We start from the raw sequence: 18346 nt of genomic DNA, 5'->3' as shown, positions 1-18346 counted from the left end.
GTGGAGGCACTTTTGCACATGCAATTGAAATCCAAATCAGATGACCTTAATATATGTAACTTAGCCAACTGGGTCTGACCCAATCCTCTGAGTGCTTTGAAGCAGAGTTCTCTTGCTAGCTGGTACTTCAAGAGGGAGTCAAAGGAATTACCAGCATGAAAATAAATTGACACACCAAGACTGGCACTGAAGATGGAAGGACCATGCACCAAGGAATGCTGCCTACAGGAGCTGAAAACAGGCTTTGGCCGGCTGTACCTGAAGAAAAAGATGTGACATTCTTATAGTCACAAGGAGCAGAATTCTGCTAATAATCTGGATATGCCTGAAGCAGACCTTCCTCCACAGCCTCCAGTAAGAGCCCACTCTGGCCAACACCTTCATTTTGCCTTTGTGAGCCCCTAAACAGAATTCATTTGAGCTCACTTGGACTTCTGACTGCAAGTTAATAAATGGGTATTTTTATGGGCCATTAAATATGTGACTATTTGTTATTCTGTGCTAAAAAATTAAAATACAGCAATCAATAAACAATTTACAACATTGCTTTGAAACACTAATTATTTAATAAATTCATCATTGTATCTAAAGTATCATCCATAAAAAAAATGCTCCAATGCAGAATCATCCATCAGAACTACTGCAGGCAGAAAGGAACAAAGCTCATTTCTTTCACAATTGCAAGGATCCCCGGATATTCCAGGTAACCAGGACAAGGCTTGCAATGCCGAGAATTCTAAAATATCTTCAGCAATATAGCAATTTTTCTTAATAACTGTGTGCTATTAAGTGACCAATAAGCACAGAAATATTTTACAAAAAGAAAACGCTAAGATGCTTATATTTTAGAAATCTAACATTTGAAAACCTTGACATAAACTAATCAATTTATTTGAGACTGATTTTCTTTTTGCACTGACTGCAAAGGTCCTGGGACAGCATCAGAAAATACTTTTACTACTTATTTCAAAACCCAAGACACAAAATGGCTAAGGTTAAACAATCAAGTAATATGAAATGCTAAAAACATATAGTTTAAAAATATGCCAAGTAGGTCCCAGTGCCATAACGTAGTGGTTAAACTCCTCACCTTGAACGTGCCAGGATCCCTTATGGGCACTGGTTCTAATCCCGGCAGCCATGCTTCCCATCCAGCTACCTGCCTGTGGCCTGGGAAAGCAAACAAGGACCGCCCAAAGCCTTGGAACTCTGCACCCCTGTGGGAGACCTGGAAGAACTCCTGGCTCCTGGCTCCTGGCTTCAGATTGACTCAGCTCCAGCCGTTGCGGTCACTTGGGGAGTGAACCAACAGACAGAAGATTTTCCTCTCTGTCTCTCCTCCTCTCTGTATATCTGCCTTTCCAATAAAAATAAATAAATCTTTAAAAAAAAATACCAAGTAGAAAGGTTGCTCAAACGCTTTTCATTCTTTTATAGCCATCCAAAAGACAGTCAGGGAAGGTGGAGAACAGTAACTGAGATCCTGTACTTTGACGTAAGTCTACCTGCTTTCAAACCTTGTTTCTGTGCCCACTAGCAGTATGATGCTGGGTTAGGCTAAACCTATTTTTTCATTAATAACCCAGATACAATAAAATTATCCATATTATGGTACAGTTAAAAGATTAAATGAGATAATGTAAGTCAAGAACTGGGCCCAGTCCCTACCCATAGCCTCAGACACAGTGACTTTTTATCAAACATCACAGTTGATAAATGCATTGACATTATTCACAAGTGACTAAAGCATTACCAAGCTTGATCTCAAAAGACTTCTAAGTATATGTAAGTAAAGTGATGGGAAGAGTCAAGTTCACATCGCTAAAAAGTGGGAACATATGAAAGAGGGTACAGGGTAGGACAGGGGTGTATCAGGACAACTACCCAAGTAACAGGAAGATGGCAGCAACACCCTGGTAATGGGTCATTATTCACTCAGAAATGACCTCCAACATTATCATGCACAGGTGGCATGCTCTCGGGGAAGGCCACCATAAACACAGCTGACAGGAATGAGGTCTGCCCTTCTTCATCAGGTGCTCTGGGAGATGCCATACATATCACCAGAACCCATTAACACTATACCCAAAGGAGAGAGTTTAGGTCCTGGACTTCCTACTTCTGTTCCTACAGGTAGCTGATGAGGATGGGCATAAGTTGTATTGCCACAGAGCACTGTTTATGATAAAAAATAATCTCAATGGCTGAAATGTACATATGGTGGGAATTGCAAGTGATTCACTGTGAAGAAGTGAGCCCTAGCTGCAGGCAAGGAGTTTCTATACCTCTACTGAGCTGGGAATAAGGATTGCATCAGTGGTTTTGTCATATGTAACCACAGCTAGCTAAGAAGACATCCTGGTGGGCACTGCAGACAAGTGCTATGACCACCTTCCTGTTTTAACTTTCCTAACTCCACAATAAGCCTGAGGTTGCAGCAGGTTCTAAATGGGACAGTTCGCTTGCAGTTTTGGTTTTAAAGTACTTACTAATGTAGTCCACAGTCTAGAACTGAAATTGTCTTTCACTAACTGTAGCAATTGCTGAAACCCTCAACCCAAAGTTTACGTATTTTTAAAAGATTTATTTTTATTGCAAAGTCAGATATACAGAAAGGAGAGACAGAGAGAAAGATCTTCCATCTGATGATTCCCTCCCCAAGAGACCGCAACAGCCTGAGCTGTGCCAATCCGAAGCCATGAGACTCTTCCAGGTCTCCCACGCAGGTGCAGGGTCCCAAGGCTTTGAGCCATCCTCCACTGCTTTCCCAGGCCACAAGCAGGGAGCTGGATGGGAAGTGGGGCTGCCGGGATTAGAACCGGTGTTAACATAGGATCCCCGGCATGCTAAACAAGGACTTTTGTTGCTAGGCTATGGCACCAGGCTGAGTTTATGCATTTTTTAAAAATACACATATTAAGTGTATATTCTAAGATCAGAAGTAATTTATACAAACATGCTAACACACAACCTAGGCTAAGAGCTGCCTGTACTACACAGCATCACACTGATCAGAAACCCACTTCATGCTCTCTGTAGACATTAAACAATGCAGTCCATCTGCTCTATGCTTAAAACTGGGGTGTCTCCTCAATCTGCTGTCCACAGCCCTCACATGACATGCCCTTCATCTACTCTCCTCATGTGGGGACCAGATGTCTACGGTTTAGATAGTGAATCTCTCCTGTCTTGTCTTCAGTTCTCAGGCCCTGGCTACACATTGACTACAGACCAGTAATCTTATCCCCCACAGAATCGCCATGCACGTCATTCCATGCCTGGACTGAATCTCTTCTAGTCCTTTACTAAATGGCACATCAGCAATTGCGGAAGTCATGGATGGCCTAGTACTATCTGGTCATGATCCTGGTCCCCTGCCATCCCCTTGTCTTGCTATGACCTGGTGACAACTGGAAAATACTCAAAAATGCTTAGCGGAACGTTTTTTAAAGAAAATAAATAAATGAAGTAAAATTAATACATAAGATAGTGAGAATATGAAAGAAACACACACAAACAACCAAACCTACCTTCCAAGAAAGCATTTGGGGAACGTTGTCAATTTTCTTTTTCTGTCTTTTATGAGATTTCCTTGTTGGCACATCATTTTATAAAGTTTCTCACCTTGTTCAGAGATCATTACCCAGGTATCTTGTTCCATTCCTAATTTTAAACCTATCAAAAAATGAGGGGTGGGGGAAGGTAGCTGAAGAAGTCTCCTCACACAATCACTCACACCATAAGTAAAGCAGCGGTTAGTACATGCCTACAACACGTTGGCAGTTGCAAATTCAGAGCTCTATAAACATGGGTCCAGTTTTCCAGAATCTCATGGAACCTTGGGGAGAGTGTCAACGCAAGATCTGAGGCATACAGCACCTGGGCGCATCTGTACCCAAAGGCTCAGCCAGTACTCTATGAGCAGCTGGATCAGCCTCTGCAAAACTCACGCCAAGCACTCCTGCACACAGCTAAGTTAGTGCAAGTGGGCCAGCTGGCCTTAGAGATACCTCTGGGGGAGAACAGCTGGTACACAATGATGGCATATGTACTTCTCCCTCTATCTGCGACCTGTTAGCAGAGGTTTCACAGAGGGCCATGTTTGAACACACAAACACTTGTGTTCTAGGTTTCTAGAGGCATAAGGAGCATTAACAAGAGCCAACTAACATCAAACATAGCAAGGCACAGAGCACTAGCTTTAGGGTCAGAAGACAAAACAGGTGCTCAAGGGTTAGGAAGGACCCTTGTTTGCTCCAGAGCATTAACCTATTTCATCCTTTAGGTATTGGGGAAACATGTATGTGTTTTAACCATTCAGAGAGAAAAGGTAGGCAATTGCAGTTCAAGTCCCTACAGCAACAGGGACTATATGGTGAAAAGATGTGGTAAATAAGTAAGTAGGATATGTTATTTAAAGGACACAGCCACTGGTTAACGTTTGGGACTGGAAGTCTGGCTTAGTGGTTAAAACATCCATGTAGCATATCGAAGCACCTGAGTCTGACATCAAGCTCCAACTCCTGCTTCGTACTAACGTGTAACCAGGAAGTACTGATGGGAGCTCAAGTAATCGGGTGTCGGCCACTCACATGGCACAGTAGATTAAGGTACTGGCTCTGGGCCTGAGGCTCAACTCAGCCTCTTCCATTTTAGATGTCTGGAGAGTGAGAACACACATGCGCTCTCTCTTCTTCCCATAATGTGTGTGTGTGTGTGTGTGTGTGAGAGAGAGAGAGAGAGAGAGAGAGAGAGAGAGATTCTCAAACAAAGTAAAAATTTGAAAATAAATGCAGGTGAGAAGACAGAAGGAATCAATGCACCTTACAGGCTCTTGAGGAGAGTACCAAATGAAGGTGGGGAAGCAAAATGTTCAAGTATCTACGAGTCCAGTCAGTACTGGCAATGCTAAGTGGAGTGCTACAATGATTAGACTACATGGTTACTGCTCAGAAGAAAGGACAAGGCCTGTCCCTTCCAGTGATTGAGAAATTGTCGATGCATATGTGAAAGTCAATTTGATGGGATCAGATAGCTCATGCAAGGGAAATCAGTGCCAAAGCATACATCCTGGGATAACTAACAGTTAATCAGGGGATGCAACTAAGCAAGAGCTATTGCAGGAAAACAGATTCTGAATTATCTCTGGTCTTCAAAGCTACAAATTTTCCTACTAAGATTTTACTTTTTTTTCAGTGCAGAAGTCAGTAACATTTGTCAACAACAATAATAAATAACTGCATATGAATAAAATATGATAAATACAAAGAGTATACTCTTTCATTTTTCTATGCTCTTATTTTTTTTTTCTTTACAGGATGATAGCTACCCTGGTGAGCCAGGTTCAACTTGATGAAAAATTCATTTCACCCTCTATCTTATTTGCTTGGCTACATGAACAGATTGCAAGATGCAGCAAATCTTTATGTATATATCTATATATATGTATATAGATATATACATGTATATATATAACTATATATAACTATTATAACTATTATATATATAACTATAACTATAACTATAACTATAACTATAACTATAACTATAACTATATATATATATATATATATATATATATATATATATATATAAAACTATTAGTTTTTACATTTCTATCTGGCTCTTCCTCCAACCAGAGGAGTGTTTGAAAATTCTTTAGAAGTGTTTAAACAAATGTATGCCATAAACACTTTAATCAGAGTAGAAACTTTGTATACTTTTTAAATAAAAACTTCTGAGGATGGAAGAGTGTTCACTGTGTTACAGAGTTATTTTACTAGTGAGTTGTTGTATTTCTGACTCTCAGGAAAAGCAATTAACATGGTAGTGCTTAACAATTAAGAAATTGATTGATAAACAAGCCAGAGAAAGCATGCCTAACTCTAAGCTGGATTATAGAAATAAGTGTTTGTACAGAACATCTCACACAACTGAATATTATCGGACCAGATACGTTTGACAAGTCTTGCTATTTGGAATTCTATTTAACATGTAATAATTAGTCATACTTATAGAGATACTTCAATATATTTACACAATGGATACTGATCAAATCAACTTCATCACAAGAATTTCCATCTCTTCCTCATTTGTTTATGTTGGGAGCATTTGAGTTCCTGTCTCTTGTTTCATTTATTTAGTTCACATATATTTATTTAATTATTTGAAAGGAAGAGTTGTAGCGATAGAGGAGATACATAGAGAGATACAGAGATATAAATTTTCCATCCACAGATTTACTTCCCAAATGGCAGCAATAGTTGGACTGCAACCGGGAGGCCAGAACTCCTTCTAGTTCTTCCACATGAATGGCAGGGATCCAAAGACGTAAGCCATTTTCACTGTTATCCAGGCATAGTTGCACAAAAGATATATTAGAAATAGAGCAGCTAGGACTTGAACCATCACCCATATTGGTTGCCAAGTTGTAGGCCAAGGCCTAATCCACTGACCAACAATGCCAGTGTCTTTTAGTTATTTTTGGTGGGGATTTGGGCCTAGCAGATAAGACTCCTGCCTCCTATATCAAAGTGTCGGGGATGGATTTTTCAATCTAGCTTTCTGCCACTGAAGACCTGGAGAGGCAGCAGATAATGATACAAGCAGTAAGGCACCAGAAAATCCTTCCTTTTGTATTAGCAATCACTTTATTAAATACAAAAGCATACACACTATAACCTATTTGAATAATCCTATTATTTTTAGACATTTAGAATAATAGGATTTAGAATACATAGTCTTTTGATTAAAGAAATAAAAAAGGTTATACCTCATTTTTAGTTTTTTACATTTTGTTATTTTTAACAGATTCAATCATAAGAACATAATGACATTCCCTTCTTCCCTCCATACCTTGCTATCCTTCCATTTCTCATCCTTCTCTCTCTTTTCTTAGCTTTTGAGATGACGTATTTTAAATTTGTATTACAGTAGAAAAAGGCTTGCTATTTCATCAAATAAAAAGTTTAACAAATAAAAGGCAAAAAGAAACTAGTTTTGTGGGGATATGAAAACTCCATATACAATAATTGAATGGGAAAATGACCATTTCCATATACAATAAAATTTAAAGTAATCATACATCATTAAAACTACAGCAGTACAGCAATTCCTAAACAACTCTTTGGGTCCATGCTACCCACAGAAGACCTAGAAGAAGTTTCTGGCTCCTGGCCTGGCCCAGCCCTGGCCATTGCAGCCATCTGGGGAGAAAACTGGTGGATGGTAAGTTGCTTTTGTCCCACCTCCCCTCTGTTACCCCATAACTCTACTTTCCAATAAATAAATAAATATTAGAAAAAATTCAAACTGGGCTTCTTCATGTGAAGGAGCTTCTTATGGATTAGTTTACAATACATACAATGATATTCTAACACTTTTTAAATGTGAATAATATCCAAAGTGCCTGAATGTATGATTAGATTGCTAACATGCATGGTCTGGGAGTTGGCAATGTACTGTTAAATACACAGAGAACAACCATTGGAGACACTTTGGCTCTGCATTATAGTGTTGATGCCTGTCTCGTAAAGGAAGACTTGGTAATGCAACCTTGGAAATAGCAGTATTCAAAAATTATTTAGCATGAAGTTTAACATCAAATAGTAAATTGAAGTGAACAACATATTTCTACTTTGTCATAACCATTCCTCAACATGAGCTCTCTTGCTAAGTTAGAAACCTACAAAAGTATATGAGGCATACACTCACCTTTTCGCCGTTCTCTTTCTTTTAAAATAGCTTCAAACCATTCATGCTTCTCTTCAGGTGTTTTTGCCATGCACACAAACCATTTATTTTTTGCTGTGTTATGTATCTTCCACCCATTTACAACAATGTGTCCACTGCTATGGAAATCAGCTGGAAATGAATGAGTACAGGTGAAAAAAAGCCAGTATGCAACATGCTACCATGAGCTCATTAAATGAACAATGTTCCAAAAACACTGAATTCAGAAAAATATCTTTGTTTTATAAACATATATGGAAAAAACACAAGAACTGAAAAAGCTAAAGAAATGTTTATGCCGTAGATGCAGTCAGGGCTCAATAATAAAATATTTGCAACGCACAACATTGATAACATTACATGAGGTCTAATACACAACAAATTAACATTCATCTTTTCCATACCCAAATTGGTTGTTCTTAATCTCAGGCATTTACAGAATTTTCTTGTCAGTATTCAAGCATTCAAGGTGTCAGATTTGTTTTGTCTTTCTAAATTCCTTTGCAGTAACATTGTAAGTTTCAAAGATATCTACACTCCACAGAGATATCTCTTATTCTATATTAAACTGAACAATAGGCATGAGAACAAATCGATGGAACTTAACTGAAATTACGGACTTAGCAGCAAGCAATGACCAATATACATAGTTAAAATGTACACTCTATAAAGTCACTTCATCCCACATATTCTCTTAAACAGAAACTCAAAAAACAAAGTGTTCTTTGATGATAAGTTGACCTTTAATGATCTTTTTTTAATACTGTACGATAATTCGGGCTAAAGTATCAAGTCAACTTTGCATGTCAACAGCCAAACCATGGGTGGCAGTTCTCTGTCCTCACAGCAGGTGGAGGAAAGAGGGGTATGACTTGTAAGCAGCCTTTACTTGAACCAAGTCCCTGCCAGGCAAGGATCCCAGAACAGAAATCCACACCACAGCAGCCTGACTCAGCATCTGTCCCACTAAAATAACACTTTTCTTTTGACTTCTCTAGCAGTCACTAAGCAAAAGAGACCACAAAAACATTAGAGGCCTTTCAAAGACTGACAGTCAAGCACACGGTTTTGCCGATTCTGTTAAATGATCTATATTTAGTAAGTTTTGACTAGAAGCAGTGGTGCTTGGCACTCATTCTCTCACAATTTGGTTCCCACACTATTCCATTAGCTCCCAAACCACCACGTATTTCCTACAGACAGACCAAAAAATGCATTGAGTAATTCTGTATAGTGATGGACCCGTTAAAACTTCTAAGTTATGTTCCAACTACTATGGAATTACATGGACAGCAGTCTGCATTGATTTGTGTGCAGCCTCTCATAAATGATAAGTGACAGGAGATTGATTTTTGCCACCATAAAGAAATTATAAACTACTTATGAAAGGACTCTTTGTATTTCCCTTCTTTCCTTTATATTCTTAATACATATTCATGTTCTGTGAAAGTAGTTGGAGCTCATAATTCATGTCAGATATGCTAATGGGAATTCATGGGAAAATAAAAAGTATGATTTAGTAATTACACCATTAATTCCTCCTTAATAAGCCATAAAAATACCAACTGAACAATTATGATAAGCAGTAACGAAACATGTCAAAATTCAAATTGTACATGTAGTTAACTCCCTTTCCTGCAATTTGTTACCTTAAAACCCTGCATCACAATAAGCCTGAGCTTTCAGGCTCTCTGTACTCAGGTCAGGCCATAGTGAGCTACATGAATGTTACCTGGTTTTTAATCCACCCCCATGAATCCACTGTGTTGTTTCCCCTTTAACCAACACTATAGTTAATCACAGTAGCCACATGACACCTACAGTAAGCGTTAGACTTATTTAAAATAAAATCAATGATTTCCTCTCACAGAGCACAAATGGTACATGAGTCATGATCCAAAGTCAGCAGAGGAATGTTCCTGAAGTAGCACAAGTGTGTACCCTGTGCCACCACTCTATCATCTTCATTCCACTTCCTCTCCTTTCTCAGTCTTCGGTTCTGCTCACTGCCATCTCCACTCCCTGTTGGCTCATTCTTGCAAATTTTGTACCAGGTCATGTGTTAGCACAAAAACCTTTGGTGTCTCACCAGTGGATCAAATTAGAACAGGCAGATCTTGCGTTAGAGATTCTCTTTAAACTGACCCGCTCTATGCTGTCCTAATCTGTGACCTTGCCACTCTTCCTCTCTGTGGCTGTCCTGACTGTCCTGTCCACCGGGTAAGGTTCTCCATGCCGCCCACTCTCTCTTCCCTGCAGCCATCAATCTTAATCCTCCTTAATGTGCACCACCTCTTGCATGTGGCCTTGCCTGAAACTTGGCTGCAGGAACTCAACCCAGGCCTTCTACCTGGGTGATGTGATATAAACACATGAGCTACCTCCTGTTGCCCCACAGGATCTACAGGACGGAGTCAGGAGCCAGAGCCTGGCATCCAACTCAGGCTCTCTGATGTAGAATTCTCAGCCAGCTTCTAAATGCTATGCCAAACAAGCATGCTGACTCCTTTTAAAAGTATACACTATTATAAATATGTGCTATTTATATACACATACACACACATAAACATACTCATATGCTACTCAGCATATAGTGCACATAGTCCATAATGATATGAAGTGCTAGATATTTTACACAATAAGTAATTATACCACTATGTCCCATTTATTTCAAAATATATTATCATATACAGTTCCATAATTTTAATCAAAGCATATCACTGAATATCCCCATTCCTCAAAATAAAAAATTATCCACAAACAACATTCTTGCTAATATTATGAAAGAGTCCATGTATTTTTGTCCTCTGGAATTAAAAAAAAATCTGAAATGATGAACAGAAATTTCTGGGCTTCAGTTTATCTAAAATACTTATTTGATCCCGGAAGTAATCTTCCAGATAAGACACTCATCTCACATTGGAGTGCCTGTTCCCAGTTTTGCAGTCTGGTCCTGATTTCATATGTCTGCTAACACAGGCTCTGGGAGGCAGCAGTAATGATTGAAGCAGTTAGATATTGCCCTTCATGCGGAAAACGCAGACTGAATTCCTTGTCCTCGGCTTCCAACACCTGGCCATTGTGGTCATTTGACATTGAACCAGGAGTTGGGGGAGTTCTCTCTCTCATTCTCCCTCTCTCTCCATTCTCTGTCACCAATCTCCCATCCTCTCTCTCTTCTCTCGTTCTCTGGCACTCTGCCTTTCAGATAGATAGATAGATAGATAGATAGATAGATAGATAGATAGATAGATTTTAAAATGAATTAAAAAGGAAAAAATGACTTTCTATAAAGTGTCAAAAAAGAACAGAATCAAAATGATATTCAAAGCTCAAGAGTTTTAGTCATTCATTTCATCCCACAAATAGTTAAGCAACAAGGCTTCCTAAACAAAGCAGCGGGCCTTTTAAAGCTACACCTTTTGCAAATTCAGTACTCTTAAATTCATACAGCTTTTGTCAGTGACGTGAGAGTTTTCCAAAATTGGTACACTAGAACTCTCTACACATGCTGGTTTCCTCTCCATAAACCTGCATTTCAATATGATACAAGCTTATTGAGAGGAATAGTATATATCCAATTACATATATAATTGATATATAATATATTTAATATATATCAATTATATAATTAATATATATAATACATATATCCAATAATATATCTCAGTGTTGTGCACAAAGGCCAGTAAACAGAAGAAATTGTCACAATTCATTTCCAAAATGACAAGAAGCCATTATCTAAATAATGCGTTAAATTCTTGTTCCTTTCATCAATTATATGAATGTATAAGTTTCCGAGGGAAATTTTTTGAATTACAATTTACTCATATGAACACTGACTGTTGAGAAACATCAAATTTCTTTTTGAAATAAACATTTGGTTATACTAAATAATAACACAAAATCTTCCAGTATTCAAAGAAACGTGAGATCACTTAGGGTAAACATCAAAATAAAAAAGCTCTAATTGAGAAAAAAATGCTAAAAAGAGGCTTACTCCCTGACCTTTTTGAATTTTCAAATGCATTCCCCTAGGGTCTATGTACCTAGGAAACACAGCAGAGAATGTCACACATATTGGACCCCTGCCACTTATGTGGGAGACCAGGGTGGAATTCCAGGCTCCTGGCTTCAGCCTGGCCCAGACAACTGTTGTGGCCATGTGGAAAGTAAACCACAAGATAGAACATCTCCTTTTCTCTTCCTCTCACCCTCTCTCTATCAATCTGTCTTTCTAATCAATAAATGCATTTGAAATGCATAATTTAAATTAGCATATTCAAAATTGAAGTGCATCTAAAAAGAACTATTATATATAATACTTTCTTCAACACTGTAAAATCACTATTAGTTTTTAAATTCAAAATGAATTCAATCCAGCTTAAGGCAACTACAGTTTATCTACCAACATTTTTGGAATAATTTAAAACTAAGCTTATTTGGCAATAAAACATGGCTATCATTAAAGTAATACTTTTATGCAAATGCAACAAGTTACAAGGTTGCAGACTCAAGTTTTAATTTTTGTTTTCATTCATGAATAAAAAGGAAAACTTATGGAAATGCTTTTAAAATCTCATAAAAATTCAATTTTGCTAAAACAATGAATTCAATATTTAAGATGCTATCAAACATTTATATTAAAATTACAGCCAGGGAGTAGGCATTGTATCTCAGCAGATTAAGTCACTCGGGATATCAATGAGTCACTTGGGATACTAGCAGCCCAAATCTGTGTCTGGATTTGAGTCCTTGTCTGTCCTTCTACTTCGGCTTCCTGCTAATGCACATCCTGAAGAGCCAACAGATTCAGCTTCTCAGTCCTCGGCATCCACATGGAAGACATGTGGCATCCTGGTTTCTTGGCTTTGATCTGCCCAGCCCAAGCTTTTGTGTGCACTTGGAGAGTGAACCCGAAAATGAAAGATTTCTTGCCATCTAGTTGTCTGATCCTACCTCTCTCTCTCTCTCGGTTGCTCTGACTTTTAAGTAGATGAAAGTAAAGAAATATATAAAATAAATAAAAATGACAGTTTGCACTTTTCCTACCAGCTTAAGAATTTAAAAAAATCAAATTATCCAATTTACATAGGTCTATTGTACTTAAAGCTATGGTCTTTATAATATTGAACTAGAAACCACATTTTCTAAAGGTCAATATTCTTGTCCTCTGTCCTACCAGGCAAATGAACTAGCTCTAAAGACAGAATGGGAATGACCTGGTGCTACTTTCTGAATGACTTCCAAGCATACACTAGGAATATTATCACGAAAACGAAATGTGAGGAAGTTCAACAGCTTTCCTACTGCTGTTCTCAAGCTGTTTTATTTTTTTTATACCATCCCTATTAAACCAACATCTGTAAAACATGCCCAAAGAAAAATCAAGTTAGATTCACTGAAAGAGTAGAAATCCAGAGAATGATCAGATCAAAGCTGAATACAAATACAGTGATTAACATCTCCCATGAGCATGGGAAAGAATGCTTAATATGGTTAGACTGCAATAAACATACAACTATTTAAACTTCTACATGTTGTAACATTGTTTACATACTTTTCTACACTAATATACAACTCTGAAGTAACCCAATGCATTAAGCATTACAAACAAAAGCAAAATCATTGAGATACAAACATCTTGGTCAAAAATATATTTAGCTTCCATTTAAGTGCAATTACTTCCCATGTATGTTTGGAGTTTAGTCAATGCAATTAGCTGTCTGATAGTTTCTTTCTTAGAAAACTATTTTGCATACCTGGATTACGTAAAAATACGAGTTTTTTTATAATTCAAAAGAATAAATTTTTTTCTAACCTAATTTCCATTTTCAAAAATACACTTCAATATCAAAAATTCAATTCATATCCAAATACAGCAGCTTTTTCTTTGGGTTTTGGCAATTGTAAGTGAGCCTGACAGTGTTTGTCCACCTGGCATTCAACCTATACAGGGTTCAAGTGTGGGGAGTACTTGGCAAGTGGGCATTAGTTTGCTCTACTGAAATCTTTCAGCATCACAGCTCTAATCACATAATATAAAGTAAGAACATGTATTACCAAAGAATTAAAGATTCCCTGGTGGAAATGACAAAGGGTAGAAATCAGAAAGAAAACTGGTAAAGCACCCAGATCCTGCCTTAGAAGAACTAAGTTACCACAATCCATCTCTGCAACTGTTCTGCTCCTTCACTGGCCTCATTACATCACCTGAAATATTAACAGGAAACATGAACTGATCTCCAAAGCTCTATCCACCTTCAAAAATTCTATTTTAGCATCTCCACTGTGGCAGATGATACACACTTTCCCCAGGGGGTAGAATGGATATATCCACAAAAACAAATAAATTTTCATTACAAGAAACTAGGAGAATGTATCCAACCGCCATCTGGAAATTTTCCAGGTTATCTTGTAGCAAGTTTATGTATGCACAGAAAAAAATAAATACTACTAACTGAATAATATAGTCCAATAAGTTCTTCATCTTGTTTCAATGAAGGTTAAGACTTGCAAATTCATGTTCAAAGAACCCACCATACAATTAACTTATGCCAACTACACGTATTCCAATGTCCTTTCTTCCTCTTAATTCAAATCACTAGAGCCTATGCCCTTTCTAGTATAAGGTCCAAAACCCCAGGAATGGAGGCCCAAAAGACTGAAACATTACCAGCACAATAAAACTTTCTCATGCAACTGAAACTGTGGCCCTTCCATGTAAATGCTCCATCAAAGTCACCCCTCAAAGGATCATTCCCTTAGCATCTACCATTACATTATTTGCCCTATTCTCCAAAGTTCTGGGTTCCTAGAGTTCTTTACATAATGCCTGAGTTTCCTAGAGGAACTGTAAGTATAGTCATCATCATCAAAATTCACTTAGCCTACCAGTACAGGTAGTGGTAATGCAACAGTCACATCATGTGGAGGAGAGGTGGGACGTGTAGAGCAAAATAAAGAACCCAGTGAAAGGTTCACATGTTCTGCTTTTATCTTGCTGCAAATTCAAACACAAAGTGGGCTTTTGGATGTCTTTGGAAAGTCAAGTTACTGGGGCAAGACACTCTTAACATTTAGACAGGTAACATTTCTTAATGTCACTACTGAGTTCACTTAAAAAGAATATGATGAATTACTACCATCTTATAAAAATTAATGTGCTCCAGGCTGGCATTTCAGAACAGCTGGCAAAGTCAGCTCCACAGGCATCCCATATGGGTTTCTGTTTGTGTCCCGGCTGTTTCACCTTCAATTCAGCTCCTTATGAATGTACTTGGGAAAACAGCAGAGAACAGATCAAGTGCTTAGGCCCCTGTATCCATGGGAAAGACCCAAAAAAGATTCTTTCTGCTAGCTTTGGACCAGCTCAAGCTATAGCTCTTACAGCCATGTTAAGAGTGAAGCAGCAGATGGAAGATCACTCTGTCTCTACCTCTCTCTTCCTCTGTAACTCAAATACATCTCTAATAATGATAATAATAATACTGTGTACATGATGTAAGGTCCACTTTTTAGCAAGGGTGGGAAGAGTTGTCTTCAACAATATTCCACGCTGCAGCACACAAAGGGATTTGAAATGGAACTCCACGTGGACCAGCTCTCTGCAGCTGCACACCTGGAAGGCATCATTAGCAAATGACGAACCTTTCCTCATGATGACATGGCTCCCCAGGTGAGTTCTGCACATTACCTGTATTCCCCCTTGTTTGCATTCATCATGGCTCACTATTTTAAGTACTTTACAATTTGTCAGGATGTTAACAATACAATAGAAACACAGCACACACAAAACCATCTGAGAACTCTGCCCTGACAGATTATAAATACTCTTTTCCCCTTCTAGGACCTTGGGATGACCAGGAAGGTATACAGGTGATGGGGAGCTGATTTGTGTTCCAATTCATGTTGCTACTGAAAGATATCTCTCTTTACGGATATGGCAACAATATAACAACACTTAATTTGTTTTCCCACCAATTTCTATCTTTCATTTCATCTTATCTTTTCCTCAGGAAGAAAATTTTTGAAACAGCAATTAAAATCACGGGGGATAAATCTGATTCAATTTACTAAACATTCATTTTATGGACTTTATTTTTTCAAAGAGAAAACAAAAGTTTTAAGATTTTATTTCACTTAATGTTTGTGACTAATTATTATCTAACAAACGTGCTTATACACATCTCTCCCTTCAAATCTACCGCATAAAAATTCATTGCCTTTGAATAATATGGCACTTAAAATGATCTTTTAAAATAGCACACCCTCTCTTTATCCATAATTCTCCACATGGTAACTGAAGCTCTGCCTATCATAGTAAATATTGTGTAGATAAAACAGATCTGTAATATTTTATACTCTTCAGCAAATGAAGGAAGATATCACACATGCTTATATAATCAAGTAAAATTTAAAGAAACTTAACCATTAAATATTTTCTGACACATACTCTATGTAAGGAATGGGGAATATCCTGAAGGTAAATCGAAACAAACATTCTGAGACCACTACTCAGCTATTCCTCTGCCTCTGTGTTGAAAACAACTGTATTTCATCCAAATATGCCTTTCCAATTTTACATTCCTACATTGCTTTATCTCACCTTTTCTATAATCCTACTCAACTGCTCTATTTAACAAAGTTATTTCTTAAGTCTAATTTGGTGTGGTGAGTCGAGTAACATAAGGAGTTATTATTGCCACTCCATCTTTATTTATTTACTTTTATCCACCTGAAAAGTACAGCAACAGACAGAGAGAAAGAGAAACCATTCCCTGGGTTATTCCCCAAATGTGCACAAAAGCCCGGGGTTCACCAGGCTGAAGCCAGAAGGTGGAAGTCCATCAGTCTCCCACAGGAGTGGCAGGGATCCAGTGCTTGAACAAGCATGTGTAACTTCCCAGTAAGTACTGACAGGAAGCTGGATGGTGAGTGTGTAGTGGCCATACAGGCCTGGAACTGACACACCATTAAGGGAATGCACCTGCAGCACCACAACGCCCACCCCTGGTGCTGCATCTTAAATTTCTGCATCACTCACCTGTACCATCATCCACATTCTCCACCTCCATCACCTCTGTATTGATCCGGCCACGAAAAAGGTAGCGGTGGCCATCTGTAGAAGCCTTGTTATTCTTCAATCGTCTTAAAGTGAATGAAATCACAAAGACTGTGTTAGAGAACTTAATGAAAAACAATCCTAAAACAACTGCTATTAAGCCAACCTTCAGATAAAAGACAATAATCCAACCTACAACATCAAAATTTTTGATTTCTGCTGGGTTGTTTCTGTTTTGGTTTGGTTTGCTTTGGTTTGTTCGTTTGTTTTTCTAGTTCCTTCCCATTCACAACAGCATTGGTTGCTGTACAAGACATGACCCGTATATCAGATTGTGAAATAAAAAAATGGAAGCTTGGGGTTCAGGATAACACACATTTATGAGAGTAGTTTCTCCACTACAGGACAACAGAAGCACCTATTTAATTTAAAGATTTATTTTATTTTTCTATTAGAAAGTCAGATATACAGAAAGGAGGAGAGAAAGAAGAAGATTCACTCCCAAAGCTGCCTCAATGGCCAAAACTGAGCCAATCCAAAGCTAAGAACGTCTTCTGGGTCTCCCACAAGGGTGCAGGGTCCCAAGGCTTTGGGCAATCCTCCAGTGCTTTCCCAAGCCAGAAGGAAGCTGGATGGGAAGCAGGGCCACCAGGATTAGAGCCGATGCTCACATAGGGTTCTGGCACATGCAAGGTGAGTGAGGCGTTTAACCGCTAGGTTACCACGCTGAGCCCAGCAGCACCTATTTGAACTCTCACAGTAAAGAATTGCTATTTTAATGTTTCATTGGAGTTTTATTCAGCTTCACTTTCCTTTTTACAGTAACTAGCTGGAAATTCTTATTAATTTGAAGCCATGGTAAAATATTCAGTTACTACTTTTGGCCCCTCTTCAAGGACTGCCTGACTGGCTTCTTAGGCTGATCAAGATGCAGATGTAAACATCCTTTGTCCTCTTGCATTTGCATAATACCAGTGTTTTCATGCTGAACGAGCCTTTTAACATAAGCACAATCCTTCAGAAAGGTTTCATTTATTATCAAAATAACTTAAGTACATTTCAGTTTGCATATAGGATATCTAGCTATACCTACAGCATACCAAAAAACAAAAAAAAAAACCCAGGTGTACAGATGAACATTCGTAACAATGAACTAAGGATTAATTTGAATTATTAAATACTTATGGTGAAGTTTTCATTCTTTAAATAGGACATATTCTAAGAAATGATTCAAAAAGAATAAAAAAAATCACTGAAGAGATTTCAGTTGACATGAAGTATTCCACTTGACTAGTGAAAGTCCAGCTTACAATGTAATAGACTGAAATTATCGTTGGTTTACTTCACTATGGAGAAAGTGTAGCCCTAGTCAAGCCGTGACTGTACAGTAAGAGCAGAGCCCCTCTTCCCTGCGATGAGAGGTATACCTGCACAAGCTCACATGGGGAAAGGAGGGGTCTCCAAAATGCTACCAACCCAGTCTGCACTCCTCCCTCACAAAATACTGCAGACTCCTGGATTATCTGTCCATCATCTCTAAAGACAACTTCA

The 18346-nt window shown here is 38.2% G+C and overlaps 1 protein-coding gene across 1 annotated transcript in view; it reads right to left on the bottom strand.

Annotated features, from left to right (window-relative positions):
- The window catches only part of PREX2 (phosphatidylinositol-3,4,5-trisphosphate dependent Rac exchange factor 2), a 261658-nt gene that overhangs the window by 156544 nt on the left and 86768 nt on the right, over positions 1-18346 (bottom strand). The window contains exons 8-10 of the mRNA XM_058668713.1: positions 16778-16881; positions 7714-7863; positions 3531-3675 (exon numbers count right to left, since the gene is read on the bottom strand). Coding sequence (XP_058524696.1) covers positions 3531-3675; positions 7714-7863; positions 16778-16881 — 399 coding nt within the window. The remainder of the gene's footprint in view (positions 1-3530; positions 3676-7713; positions 7864-16777; positions 16882-18346) is intronic.

The sequence above is a fragment of the Ochotona princeps genome, chromosome 9 (genome assembly GCF_030435755.1).
Source record: "Ochotona princeps isolate mOchPri1 chromosome 9, mOchPri1.hap1, whole genome shotgun sequence".
NCBI lineage: Eukaryota > Metazoa > Chordata > Mammalia > Lagomorpha > Ochotonidae > Ochotona > Ochotona princeps.
Note: the sequence above shows the minus strand (reverse complement) of the source record. Positions and strands in the feature narration are given on the sequence as shown.